Raw genomic sequence first — 12500 nt, forward strand, 5'->3', positions numbered from 1 at the left:
GTTGGCACACGCCCTTACTTCATCTTTTATTACACGATTTGTACAGCATCATTCAAGAATTATTACAACTCATTAATGATTAATGATGCGATTACAAAATGACTGCCACGATAAAAACTGTTTTCACAGGGCCACCATTAATGGTGGGCCTCCATTACCAAAACTAACCTTGCTTTTATACCAACACCATCACGACCACTACCACTCTGAAGCAAGGACATGTCCATCCATGTCCCCTGGGGTTATGTGCTGATGGCCTTATGTGGTACTGCTGTGTTGGTGCCACCAGTGCCGCACTCTACACCCCAGGAATATCAACCCAAGGGTGAAGTCTGAAAATGGATCCACTCTTTTAGAGCGAGAGAGAGAGAGAGAGAGAGAGAGAGAGAGAGAGAGAGAGAGAGAGAGAGAGAGGGGTGTTGGAAATACATGAGGCTATTGTAAAGGCAAAAAGAAATCTCCTCTCCACTCCTTCCCCAGGTGCAGGAGCCACGGAAGCGTGCTGCCATAGTCTTGGACAAGTTGATGTTTGCTCTCCAAAAGGCCTTGGATGAGCCCTCCTCCCCATCCCATCCACAGTCTGCTCCTCTGCCCCCCAGAACACCTTCTTATACAGGACCCGTGAGTCTGTCCTGCTGGCATAGTGTTACATAAATACTTTCCTGCTTGCTTACCCATTTGCCTACCTGCATGATATTATTTGTTTAGTGCATACCTGTTTGTCTGTGTGGGATTGTCATCCATTTCTTAGTTATTTGCTTTGTAAGACACTTGCCCAGTGTAACAGTTTCCCCTCATGTTTGTTTATTTGCTGTTTTATTTGACAAGGTTACCTTAGAGCACATTTATAACATCTTATTTATTCATTTACTAAGAGAAAGGTCTTTTATCTTGTTGTTGCAACTATCAATACTTGACTAAAGCAGTACTATGTTGACTATAATAGCATGTGCAAGATATCATTTCTTGTTTTTATAATTTTTTTCTCAGAACCACAACTGCCAGCAGTTGTTCATTGATTAGTCTTGGCAAACAAGTGTTATTTCACGACCAGCTGCTAACAGATACGTATAGGTACCTACGATAAGTGTTCATGGCTGTTTGAGTGGAACATTGAAAGCCTCAGCATGAACTAGCTAGTACATGTGCTGAGATAGCTTTGTCATAAACCAGTGTGATGCTTGGGTTTATCTGTCTCTTTTTAAGTGACATTACTAGATATAGAACTTCATGACAAATTTACCAGCCCATAGCTGCGTTACAGTCTTCTAGGAGATAATATTTTATGCATTTTTTAGTCTGGAAAACATGAAAAAAAAAAATTCATTATCTCTGTCTCAGCTTGATCTGCAGCGCCGTGGTAATGGTGATGGTCGCCTGTATTGGAGGTGCTACTTCAATGCTGTGTCTTGCTTCTAAGTCACCATCAGTATCTACCCTTAAAGGAATCCCACAGGACAACCGCAGAACATAATTATGTCAAGATCATCCAAGGAAAGACAAAACAGTATCCATTTGCATAGCAGAGATGACTTTGACATCATAACCATTCCAGCATGGTTACCAATTTCTATTAAAGATGGTTATCTTTGTGAACAATGGAGACCAGTCTGAGGGAACTTTATGAGAAAATCTCCTCTACAATGGAAGAAGATTAATTGCAACCAAATTACGAAGTGAAGTAAGAACATTAAATGTGGCTAATGATAAAAGAAATATAATTCAAACAACACAGCAAATACTGAGCTGATTAGAGTAGATTGAATCTTTTTGTGGGAATAACTTGGCAAAAACAACGTAACACACACACACACACACACACACACACACACACACACACACACACACACACACACACACACACACACACACACACACACACACACACACACACACACAACAGAAATATGATGAGAAAAATAATCACTACAATAACAAGACCAAGATTGGATTAAGCAGCAGCTGTCTAATCTGCATACAAGAAAAATGTAAAAAAGCTAGAAAGAATATGAAAATAGTGTTAGAATTCGAGAATTAAGTTAGAAAAATAGGTCTATAACAGGAGGTAGAGAGAATTTGAGAACTATCAATAAGTTGGTGAAATAAAATGGAAAAAGCAGATAATGAGAAACTTACTAAAAGAGACAAGCAATCAAAAAAGTAGAAAGTTGAGAAAAGGAAGACAAGAAAAGTTTTACACAAAGATACATTGAAGTTTAGAATGGACTTGAGGAAGAGAGAGCTTTGGTGACAAATGTGCACAAACTAAAGGAAAAATTAGACATTTATAGATATAGGGGTGGGCTCATGAGTGTAGCTCAGGCCCTGTAAACTACAGCTAGGTAAATACGTACATGCAATTGCAATGCTATCTTCATTTGATATACTATATACCAGCATGTATGAAGACTGCTACCATTAATTTGGTCAAGGTGTATGAACATCCTTGTCAAATTGACGTGCAAATATGCAGATAAAATCACAATCCTGATGCACCACCAACATTTGAAGGCATGTAACAGAATTCGGTTTCAATAACTTTTTTTTTTTTTTGCAATAGTTTTGTTACCTGAGTATTTACGTGTGAACATGGTAACATGGTTGTACTTTCACTATTCAATGGTTTGAATATTGCTATTGTTGTTATCATCATCATTATTATTATTATTATTATTATTATTATTATTATTATTATTATTATTATTATTATTATATCATCATCATCATCATCATCATTATTATTATTTTCATCACTATACAACAAATCAACATTGTGCTGGTTCCAAAGCCTTTCCTGAAATCTGTACTTTGTAAGATACTGATTTATTTGTATGTAAATAATCCAGCACCTAATAAGTAAATATTACTTATGTCTGGAATACAAAGTCAACTTACAACACGTTTTAGAGCAAGACAGTAATGCTTGTGACAAGTGTTATGATGTTTGCATATCTTCATGAAGTAAATTTATTGTAACATCAACAACTAATTGATGAAAACCATATCCCTCGACTCAGTAATGATATAAACAATATGTATCACATGATTACCACTGAAATAGTGGGTAAGATTTTTTACACTTTAGACAGATCTTACAGGTTGTGGCTTTGATAAGTTATATATGTCTGGTAATAGGTCTATGTAAACCATATTGTTTTCATTCAAGACAAATATATTTTTTGAGCCAGCCATGGTGCCAAACTTCAGTTCCTTAACACCCACATGTAGGTAAATGAAGTGATGAAGTAATACTGTTTTTAGTTAGGCAACACAAGCTAACACTGTATTTAAATCAATCCTTTGATGATATCTTAATTTGGTTGTTGCACTTGAAGTTCATCGACATACAAGACAAATTTTGTGGTGGGTCTTGCATGTTCTAGTCTGCAGCTAGACTGCCATTGTATGTGGTACTACGTATATACTAATGGCAGTGACATGTTTCCTTGTATGCTTCTCCCTCTTGATCTCAACCTTAACACTAACCAATAAATGTATAACTAACAGTTACTGGTTTATAATTGAGCAAACCTCTGGCATTAATACGCTCAGAACTGTATTAATAGTTGGAAAGTGCATAATTACGTCTACTGTATGTCGGTACTTACCTTTCTCCACATTTTTTCAATAGCTTTGTACTAATAGCTAGGAAGTATACACTGTCTACACTCATTAACTTTCAATAAGAAATATATATCCACAAGCAATCATAATATGCATCATTACGTCTATTTCTGCTACTGCATCATATGAACTCTTTCAAATTTTTTTATAACCCTTTTGGATAGTCTCAGATTAGTACAGTGGTAACGCGTTAAAAGGTCGGCAGATCAAGTATTGCTCGGGCTCATGTGCTTAAGCTGTTTACTAGAACGTTACTGGTGTGGTTGGAGTTGGGTTCACCTGGCTGATGTTTTGGAGATCATCTGATATGATTTAGATACCGGAACTAAAGGCGGGTTCACACATGTCAATATGCTACTGAAATTGCAAGCCGCTAGAAGTGTCGATTGAGGCCTTCTTGTCGGAACACGTTCACACATAGCGACTGGGAAGTATCGGCTGGTTGGCGGGAAGTGAGTGTAAACAAACAGCTACCCAACAAGATGTCTTCCTCTGGTGACGATGACGATTGCGATCAAATTCAATCATCACAACTATTCAATCCTCACCTCCAACAACACCCTGCATAGAGAGAAGCAGACATCGGGGAGTGGCATCTGTCTCATCGAACGCCGAGTTGTGTAAGCTTCTTATTCTTTTTGTTTTCGTAGAAGTTGCAAATCGACTGAACAAGACCAACATATGAACTGTAAAGGCGACTGCAAGTCGGTGCATAGAGACTGGAAAAAAAAGTCGCAAAACAAAACCAACATGTTCAGTCGATTTGCGATTTTGATTACGTTGTGACGTCACGGAAAAAAGCTTGAAAATGTAGTGTCAATGTAGAAAAGAAGATTTTGGAGTTAGTGAGGGAAAAAGAACACATTTGAGACCCTAAAAGTGAATTCTACAGCAAAAAAATCCTACGCAGCTCGGCGTTCGATGAGACAGATGCCACTCCCCGATGTCTGCTTCTCTCTATGCAGGGTGTTGTTGGAGGTGAGGATTGAATAGTTGTGATGATTGAATTTGATCGCAATCGTCATCGTCACCAGAGGAAGACATCTTGTTGGGTAGCTGTTTGTTTACACTCACTTCCCGCCAACCAGCCGATACTTACCAGTCGTTCTAACGTGTTTCGACTAAAAGGGCTCAGTTGATACGTCTAGCGACTTACTATTTCAATCGCATAATGACATGTGTGAACTCGCCTTAATTTGAATCTTATGTAAGAATGTTTGATATAGGGAATGAAAATTTATGTTTACAATTCTCCTGGCTGATGGATGCTAGAAATGTGTAATTAAATATAAACTGTTACATACAACGTATTTAATACACGCAAATACACTAAAAAAAAAAAGTAATTGTTAGCTTCATGAGTTGTCACGTAATGTTATAGGAATCTTAGTTTCATTTTGTAAAGCATGTCCTAGTGATCATAAAACATATCCTTCTAGTGGGAAAAAAAAAAAAAAAAAAAAAATATATATATATATATATATATATATATATATATATATATATATATATATATATATATATATATATATATATATATATATATATATATATATATATATATATATATTATTTTATCTTTTTATTATTATTATTATTTCTATTCATTTATTTATTTATTTTTATTTATTTATTTATTTTTTTTCATTTCGTCTCATCAACTTCCCTCCTCTGACTGACTGTCTTCAACCTCTTTTTCACTGCCGAAATGTTGCATTTCTTGCTATCTTTTATCGTTATTTTCATGCTAACTGCTCTACTGATCTTGCTAACTGCATGCCTCCCCCTCTCCTGTGGCCTCGCTGCACAAGGCTTTCTTCTTCCTCTCACTCTTATTCTGTACACTTCCTTAATGCAAGAATTAACCAACACTCTCAGCCATTCATACTTTTCTCTGGTAAACTCTGGAACTCCCTGCCTGCTTCTGTATTTCTATCTTCCTATGACTTGACTTCTTTTAAGAGGGAGGTTTCAAGACATTTGTCGCTGACTTTTGGCATACTCATCTAACCTTTTAGGGGACTAGTAATCAAGTGGGCCTCTTCTTGTTAGAATTTTTGTTAGCCTTGGCTAGCTTCCCCTCATCTTAAAAAAAATAAATGAATAAATAAATAAATGAATAAATAAATAAATATATATATATATATATATATATATATATATATATATATATATATATATATATATATATATATATATATATATATATATATATATATATATATATATATATATATATATATATATATATATATATATATATATATATTTTTTTTTTTTTTTTAAGGTTTCATTTTTTTATGCAGGAGAGATAACTGGCCAAGGGCATCAAAATATGGAAAAAATGGCCCCCTGGGTTGCCATTTCCCTTAAAAGTCACGAGTTATCCAAAATTATGGAACAAAGTGTCTTGAGACTTCCCTCTTAAAAGAAGTCAAGTAGTAGGAAGATGAAAATACAGAGGCAGGCAGGTAGTTCCAGAGAAAGGTAAGAATGATTAAGAATACTGGTTAACTCTTGCATTATAGAGTTGGAAAGAATAGGGATGAGAGGAAGAAGAAAGCCTTGTGCAGCGAGGCCGCAGGAGGAGGGGAGTCATGCAGTTAGCAAGATTAGTAGAGCAGATAACATGAAAATAGCGATGAAAGATAAAAAGGGATGCAACATTTTGGCGGTAAGAAAGAGGCTGAAGACAGTTAGTCATACAAGGGGAGTTGATGAGATATATTCTTTATTTCACCCTGTCTGATAAAACTGTGTGACTAGAACCCCCCAAACATACGAAGAGTACTCCATACAAGGACGGATAAGGCCCTTGTACAGAGTTAGCAGTTGGAGAGGTGAGAAAAACTGGCGGAGACTCCGCAGAACGCCTAACTTCATAGATGCTCTTTTAGCAAGAGATGAGATGTGAAGTTTCCAGCTTACCTCTTTTCTTATGTTCTTATGTTCTTAAGTCACGAAGGGAGTTGGAGTTTAAAAGATTTTAACATTTTCTATTTATGAAAGAGTGTTTGACAAATTGAAGAATAGACTTAGAATGATTCTGGGCAGAAATATAAAGTACATGAGATTCAGGAGATAGTAGGCTCAAGTACATGTACCTTTTGTGAGCAATCTCTCTATCATGTATAGCACCAGAATAGGCTGCGTTAAACCAAGGTTTAGAAGGTTTAGGTTGAGAAAAAGTATGAGGAATGTACGCCTCCATACCAGACACTATCACCTCTGTTATGCGTTCAGCACACAGAGATGGGTCTCTGACACGGAAACAGTAATCATTCCAGGGAAAATCAGCATAATACCTCCTCAGGTCCCCCAGCTGGCAGAGGCAAAACACCAGAGGCACCTCCGCTTTGGGGGATCCTGAAGAGAGATTGGAGAAATAGGACAAGATACAGAAATGAGATTGTGATCGGAGGAGCCCAACGGAGAAGATAGGGTAACAGCATAAGCAGAAGGATTAGAGGTAAGGAAAAAATCAAGAATGTTGGGCGTATCTCCAAGACGGTCAGGAATACGAGTAGGGTGTTGCACCAGTTGCTCTAGGTCATGGAGGATAGCAAAGTTGAAGGCTAGTTCACCAGGATGGTCAGTGAAGGGAGAGGAAAGCCAAAGCTGGTGGTGAACATTGAAATCTCCAAGGATGGAGATCTCTGCGAAAGGGTAGAGGGACAGAATGTGCTCCACTTTGGAAGTTAAATAGTCAAAGAATTTACTATAGTCAGAGGAGTTAGGGAGAGATAGACAGCACAGATAAATTTAGTTAGAGAGTGACTACTGAGTCGAAGCCAGATGGTGGAAAACTCGGAAGATTCAAGAGCGTGGGCACGAGAGCAAGTTAAGTCGTTGCGCACATAGACGCAACATCCAGCTTTGGAGCGAAAATGAGGATAGAGAAAGTAGGAGGGAACAGAGAAGGGGCTACTGTCGGTTGCCTCAGACAGCTGTGTTTCGGTGAGGAAAAGAAGATTAGGTTTAGTAGAGGAGAGGTGGTGTTCTACAGATTGAAAATTAGATCTAAGACCACGAATGTTGCAGAAGTTAATGAAGAAAAACCCGAGGGAGGTGTCAAGACATATTGCGTCGCCACCAAGCAAGCAGTCCGACCAGGGGACATGTCTGGTCCCCTCCCCATAAGGAGACTCCGAGGCTGGATTTGGAGTAGCCATTTTGAATTTTAGATTTTAAGTGAAGGGTGTGTGTGTGTGTGTGGTAAGTACATGTAGTTTATGTGAAGAAGGAGAGTTGTCTTTAGAGGGCAGGCTATGACTGCCTCCTTGAGTTGTGAGACACAAAGGGAAACGTTCAGCGAGATCACAACTAGGTTTAATGGAGAGTTCACAGCACCTCCATGAACTAGAGCTTTTAAATCTCTCTGGGAGTAAATTATCGTTTCGGTAGGTGTCTACTACCTGCTCCTACTAATATAAATTCTTGGACATGAGGTAATTACCAGTTTAATTTCTGGCCTCTAATGATGTCTTCATGTTTCCTTTGCGGCTTTGAGTATACCTGCTGCGTCAGTGATGTTTATACACCTATCAATTTTAAACTAACAGAGCACTGTGCAATTGCCAAGGACTCATTTAGTAACTATTATACTTCTACTGTGGTCTGTTTAGGTGTTAGAGGATTTTCATAAGGCATCTTAGACCAATACATCACATTGACAAATGGTAACAATGCACTGGATTTTAAGGAAGACGTATTTTTGAGACATACAAAAAGATCCCATTACTGTCTTCTCTCTCTCTCTCTCTCTCTCTCTCTCTCTCTCTCTCTCTCTCTCTCTCTCTCTCTCTCTCTCTCTCTCTCTCTCTCTCTCTCTCTCTATCTATCTATCTATCTATATATATATATATATATATATATATATATATATATATATATATATATATATATATATATATATATATATATATATATATATATATATATATATGAACTTAAGCCAAATTCTTAGAAAGGGAATTGGTGAGGCAACACACACAATTAAGATGGTGGATAATTACTTAAAGCAAAGAAAGTTTTCCTCATTAAGGTATGCGTAGACATATGGTGTGTTCTTTTTCGTAAACTTTGTCAAGTCTCCTTAACATGAGAGAAGAAAATCACAATGAATGTTGCTCTACATTTATTGCTGATTCTAGAGTCTTTTCAGGAACTTAGCAGCTCTGTTACATATTTTTTTCCTATCACAATGTACAGTAAACTTGTCATATACTATGTAGCTTGCTGCTACCTGTCTCACACCCCAGCTAGCGTACAGTAACCAAATGTAGCTACCTCCCTTTCCTCCTCCCGCAAAAGAGAGAGAGAGAGAGAGAGAGAGAGAGAGAGAGAGAGAGACAGAGGTGGGGGGTGGAGCGGGCGGGGAGGGGACTGTTGAATGAACATAGTGAGTGGTTAACAATGAGGATCATCTGCCTGGATGGGCGGAAGAAGGGAGGGGACAGACAAGGCCATTCATTATCTTCCTCCCATTCCAATCATATTTTTATAGTGGAACTAATGCTTATTCACATACAAAATTAAAAGCATTAATATATAAGGCAAAGATACTCTCTCTCTCTCTCTCTCTCTCTCTCTCTCTCTCTCTCTCTCTCTCTCTCTCTCTATTGTGGTCATTTTTCTATTTTGCAAGTTGATTGTCTCAGCACTACCAACATCTCACATACCGAAACGCGTGTAATAATGCTAGCCACGTTGTAGAACTGTATGCACTGTTTGCTTATGCATTTGTATACAAAAATTAACAAGGTAACTTAAATCTCTCTCTCTCTCTCTCTCCTCTCTCTCTCTCTCTCTCTCTCTCTCTCTCTCTCTCTCTCTCTCTCTCTCTCTCTCTCTCTCTCTCTCACACACACACACACACACACATATATATATATATATATATATATATATATATATATATATATATATATATATATATATATATATATATATATATATATATATATATATATATATATATATATATATATATATATATATATATATATATATATATATATATATATATATATATATATATATATATATATATATATATATATATATATATATATATATATATATATATATATATATATATATATATATATATATATATATATATATATATATATATATATATATATATATATATATATATATATATATATATATATATATATATATATATATATATATATATATATATATATATATATATATATATATATATATATATATATATTTAACGTAAATTAAGATTCCTTCCACGTATCGCTTGGTCAATTTCTGTGGCTGTTGATCATTAACTCGAATTTCGAATTTATTACTTTCTGTGTGACTTTATTAATTACTGTCTTTTGCTTTTTTATAATCGGCATAGACACAGGTCGGGTAGTGACCACTGCGGCAACAATGATAAAATCTAGACAACTATTTGCTCGCAAATGCGCCATTATGCATATATCACTATCATAGAAATCGACGACAAGTTAGAAATGAACGAATTAGTTTCAAGACAAGCAATTGCAACGCTGGAACGACATTGATATATATATATATATATATATATATATATATATATATATATATATATATATATATATATATATATATATATAATTTTCCCTTATGCTTCTTTTTTTTTTTACTGGATGCTGTGTGTCAGAAATGTGGCAGCGCAATCCCCCTGCGGCCCTCTTGATCATTTGCTGGATGACCAGCTAGACCCTTCCAGCGACAGCCTAATTGTCATTAGTTTAATCTTTCACACAGCCACACCACGTCCTTCTTGATTTAGGACAACATCTGCTCACTCACTCGCCTGATCGAGCGAGTACGAACCTCAAAATTTCAAATGTGATTGGAGAATATTAATGAAGAGGTGCAGCTACCACTGTATGTATGTGTGGATGTGCGGCTGTGTGTGGATTAGTGTGTAGAGTAGTGTGGGTGGACCGACGATACCGCGCGATGAGAGGGGATGAGGACGCTTGCTTGAGTGTCGGTGTCGGTGTAGGCGTGATTGAATGAGTGTCAGAAGTGGCCTCTGACATCTTCAACGATAAGGTCTGGCAGGAAACAGCAGCATCTGCGTAAGAATAAGAACCATCATCCCTACTGCACATGGATGAATTATATCTAAAATGAAGATTTGTTACCTAGGCAGAAACACAAAATTATTTATAATATCTACCGTCTATTTGCATCTACTTATATATCTTATCTATCTACCTCTCTGTCTGTCTACACCTATGTCTGTCCACACACACACACACACACACACACACACACACACGGCCCGGTAGCTCAGTGGTTAGAGCGCTGGCTTCACAAGCCAGATGACCGGGGTTCGATTCCCCGGCCGGGTGGAGATATTTGGGTGTGTCTCCTTTCACGTGTAGCCCCTGTTCACCTAGCAGTGAGTAGGTACGGGATGTAAATCGAGGAGTTGTGACCTTGTTGTCCCGGTGTGTGGTGTGTGCCTGGTCTCAGGCCTATCCGAAGATCGGAAACAATGAGCTCTGAGCTCGTTCCGTAGGGTAACGTCTGGCTGTCTCGTCAGAGACTGCAGCAGATCAAACAGTGAATTACACACACGCACACACACCACGTAGTGTAGTGGTTAGCACGCTCGACTCACAATCGAGAGGGCCGGGTTCGAGTCCCGAAAAGCGGCGAGGCAAATGGGCAAGCCTCTTAATGTGTGGCTCCTGTTCACCTAACAGTAAATAGTACGGATTGTAACTCGAGGAGTTGTGGCCTCGCTTTCCCGGTGTGTGGAGTGTGTTGTGGTCTCAGTCCTACCCGAAGATCGGTCTATGAGCTCTGAGCTCGCTCCGTAATGGGGAAGACTGGCTGGTTGACCAGCAGACGACCGTGGTGAATCACACAACACACATATATATACACACACACACACACACACACACACAACGCGTAGTGTAGTGGTTAGCACGCTCGACTCACAATCGAGAGGGTCCGGGTTCGAGTCCCGGAGGCGGTGAGGCAAATGGGCAAGCCTCTTAATGTGTGTGGCCCCTGTTCACCTAGCAGTAAATAGGTACGGGATGTAACTCGAGGGGTTGTGGCCTCGCTTTCCCGGTGTGTGGAGTGTGTTGGGGTCTCAGTCCTACCCGAAGATCGGTCTATGAGCTCTGAGCTCGCTCCGTAATGGGGAAGACTGGCTGGTTGACCAGCAGACGACCGTGGTGAATTACACACACCGCGTAGTGTAGTGGTTAGCACGCTCGACTCACAATCGAGAGGGCCGGGTTCGGGTCCCGGGAAGCGGCGAGGCAAATGGGCAATCCTCTTAATGTGTCGCCCCTGTTCACTTCAGTAAATAGGTACGGGATGTAACTCGAGGGGTTGTGGCCTCGCTTTCCCAGTGTGTGTTGTGTTGATGTGGTCTCAGTCCTACCTGAAGATCGATCTATGAGCTCTGAGCTCGCTCCGTAATGGGGAAGACTGGCTGGATGACCAGCAGACGACCGAGGTGAATTACACACACACACACACACACACACACACCATCACCATCACCTGGTTACTTGGCACGTCCGGTTCACATCCAAGAAAACCTCGGTTCGTGTCCCGAAAGCGGAAGGGCAAATGGGTGAAGCTTTTACTCCTTTCACTGCAGTATGCAACAATGCACAGCACTACCATTGTGTAGTCTTTGTTCACCAGCTGCAATTAGGTGAACCAATCGAGGCTTGTGACCTCGCTGTCCTACTGTGTGATGTGAGCATTCCTACCCAAATTTGGGTCACTATATGTATAGATCTGAGAAACGGCTATAACTGTGTCGTAGGACCAGCAGGCGATCATGGTCAGGCTCAGAACACTAGAAGTATACAGTAGTGGCATGTGCA

The 12500-nt window shown here is 38.7% G+C and overlaps 2 protein-coding genes and 1 long non-coding RNA gene across 3 annotated transcripts in view; 1 reads left to right on the forward strand and 2 right to left on the reverse strand.

The window, feature by feature from the left end:
* The window catches only part of LOC123511208, a 13294-nt gene extending 9784 nt beyond the window's left edge, over positions 1 to 3510 (forward strand). The window contains exons 2-3 of the mRNA XM_045266890.1: positions 481 to 621; positions 1342 to 3510. Of these exons, the coding sequence (XP_045122825.1) occupies positions 481 to 621; positions 1342 to 1419 (219 nt within the window). The 3' untranslated portion in view covers positions 1420 to 3510. The remainder of the gene's footprint in view (positions 1 to 480; positions 622 to 1341) is intronic.
* Positions 3511 to 8746: 5236 nt separating this feature from the next.
* Positions 8747 to 12500, reverse strand: part of LOC123511210 — a 22478-nt gene continuing 18724 nt past the window's right edge. Inside the window, exon 2 of the long non-coding RNA XR_006676706.1 lies at positions 8747 to 9242. This is a non-coding gene — a long non-coding RNA (uncharacterized LOC123511210). The remainder of the gene's footprint in view (positions 9243 to 12500) is intronic.
* Positions 10259 to 12500, reverse strand: part of LOC123511209 — a 2996-nt gene continuing 754 nt past the window's right edge. Inside the window, exon 3 of the mRNA XM_045266892.1 lies at positions 10259 to 10714. Coding sequence (XP_045122827.1) covers positions 10497 to 10714 — 218 coding nt within the window. The 3' untranslated portion in view covers positions 10259 to 10496. The remainder of the gene's footprint in view (positions 10715 to 12500) is intronic.

This window comes from Portunus trituberculatus, chromosome 31, assembly GCF_017591435.1.
Source record: "Portunus trituberculatus isolate SZX2019 chromosome 31, ASM1759143v1, whole genome shotgun sequence".
NCBI classification, from domain to species: Eukaryota; Metazoa; Arthropoda; class Malacostraca; order Decapoda; family Portunidae; genus Portunus; species Portunus trituberculatus.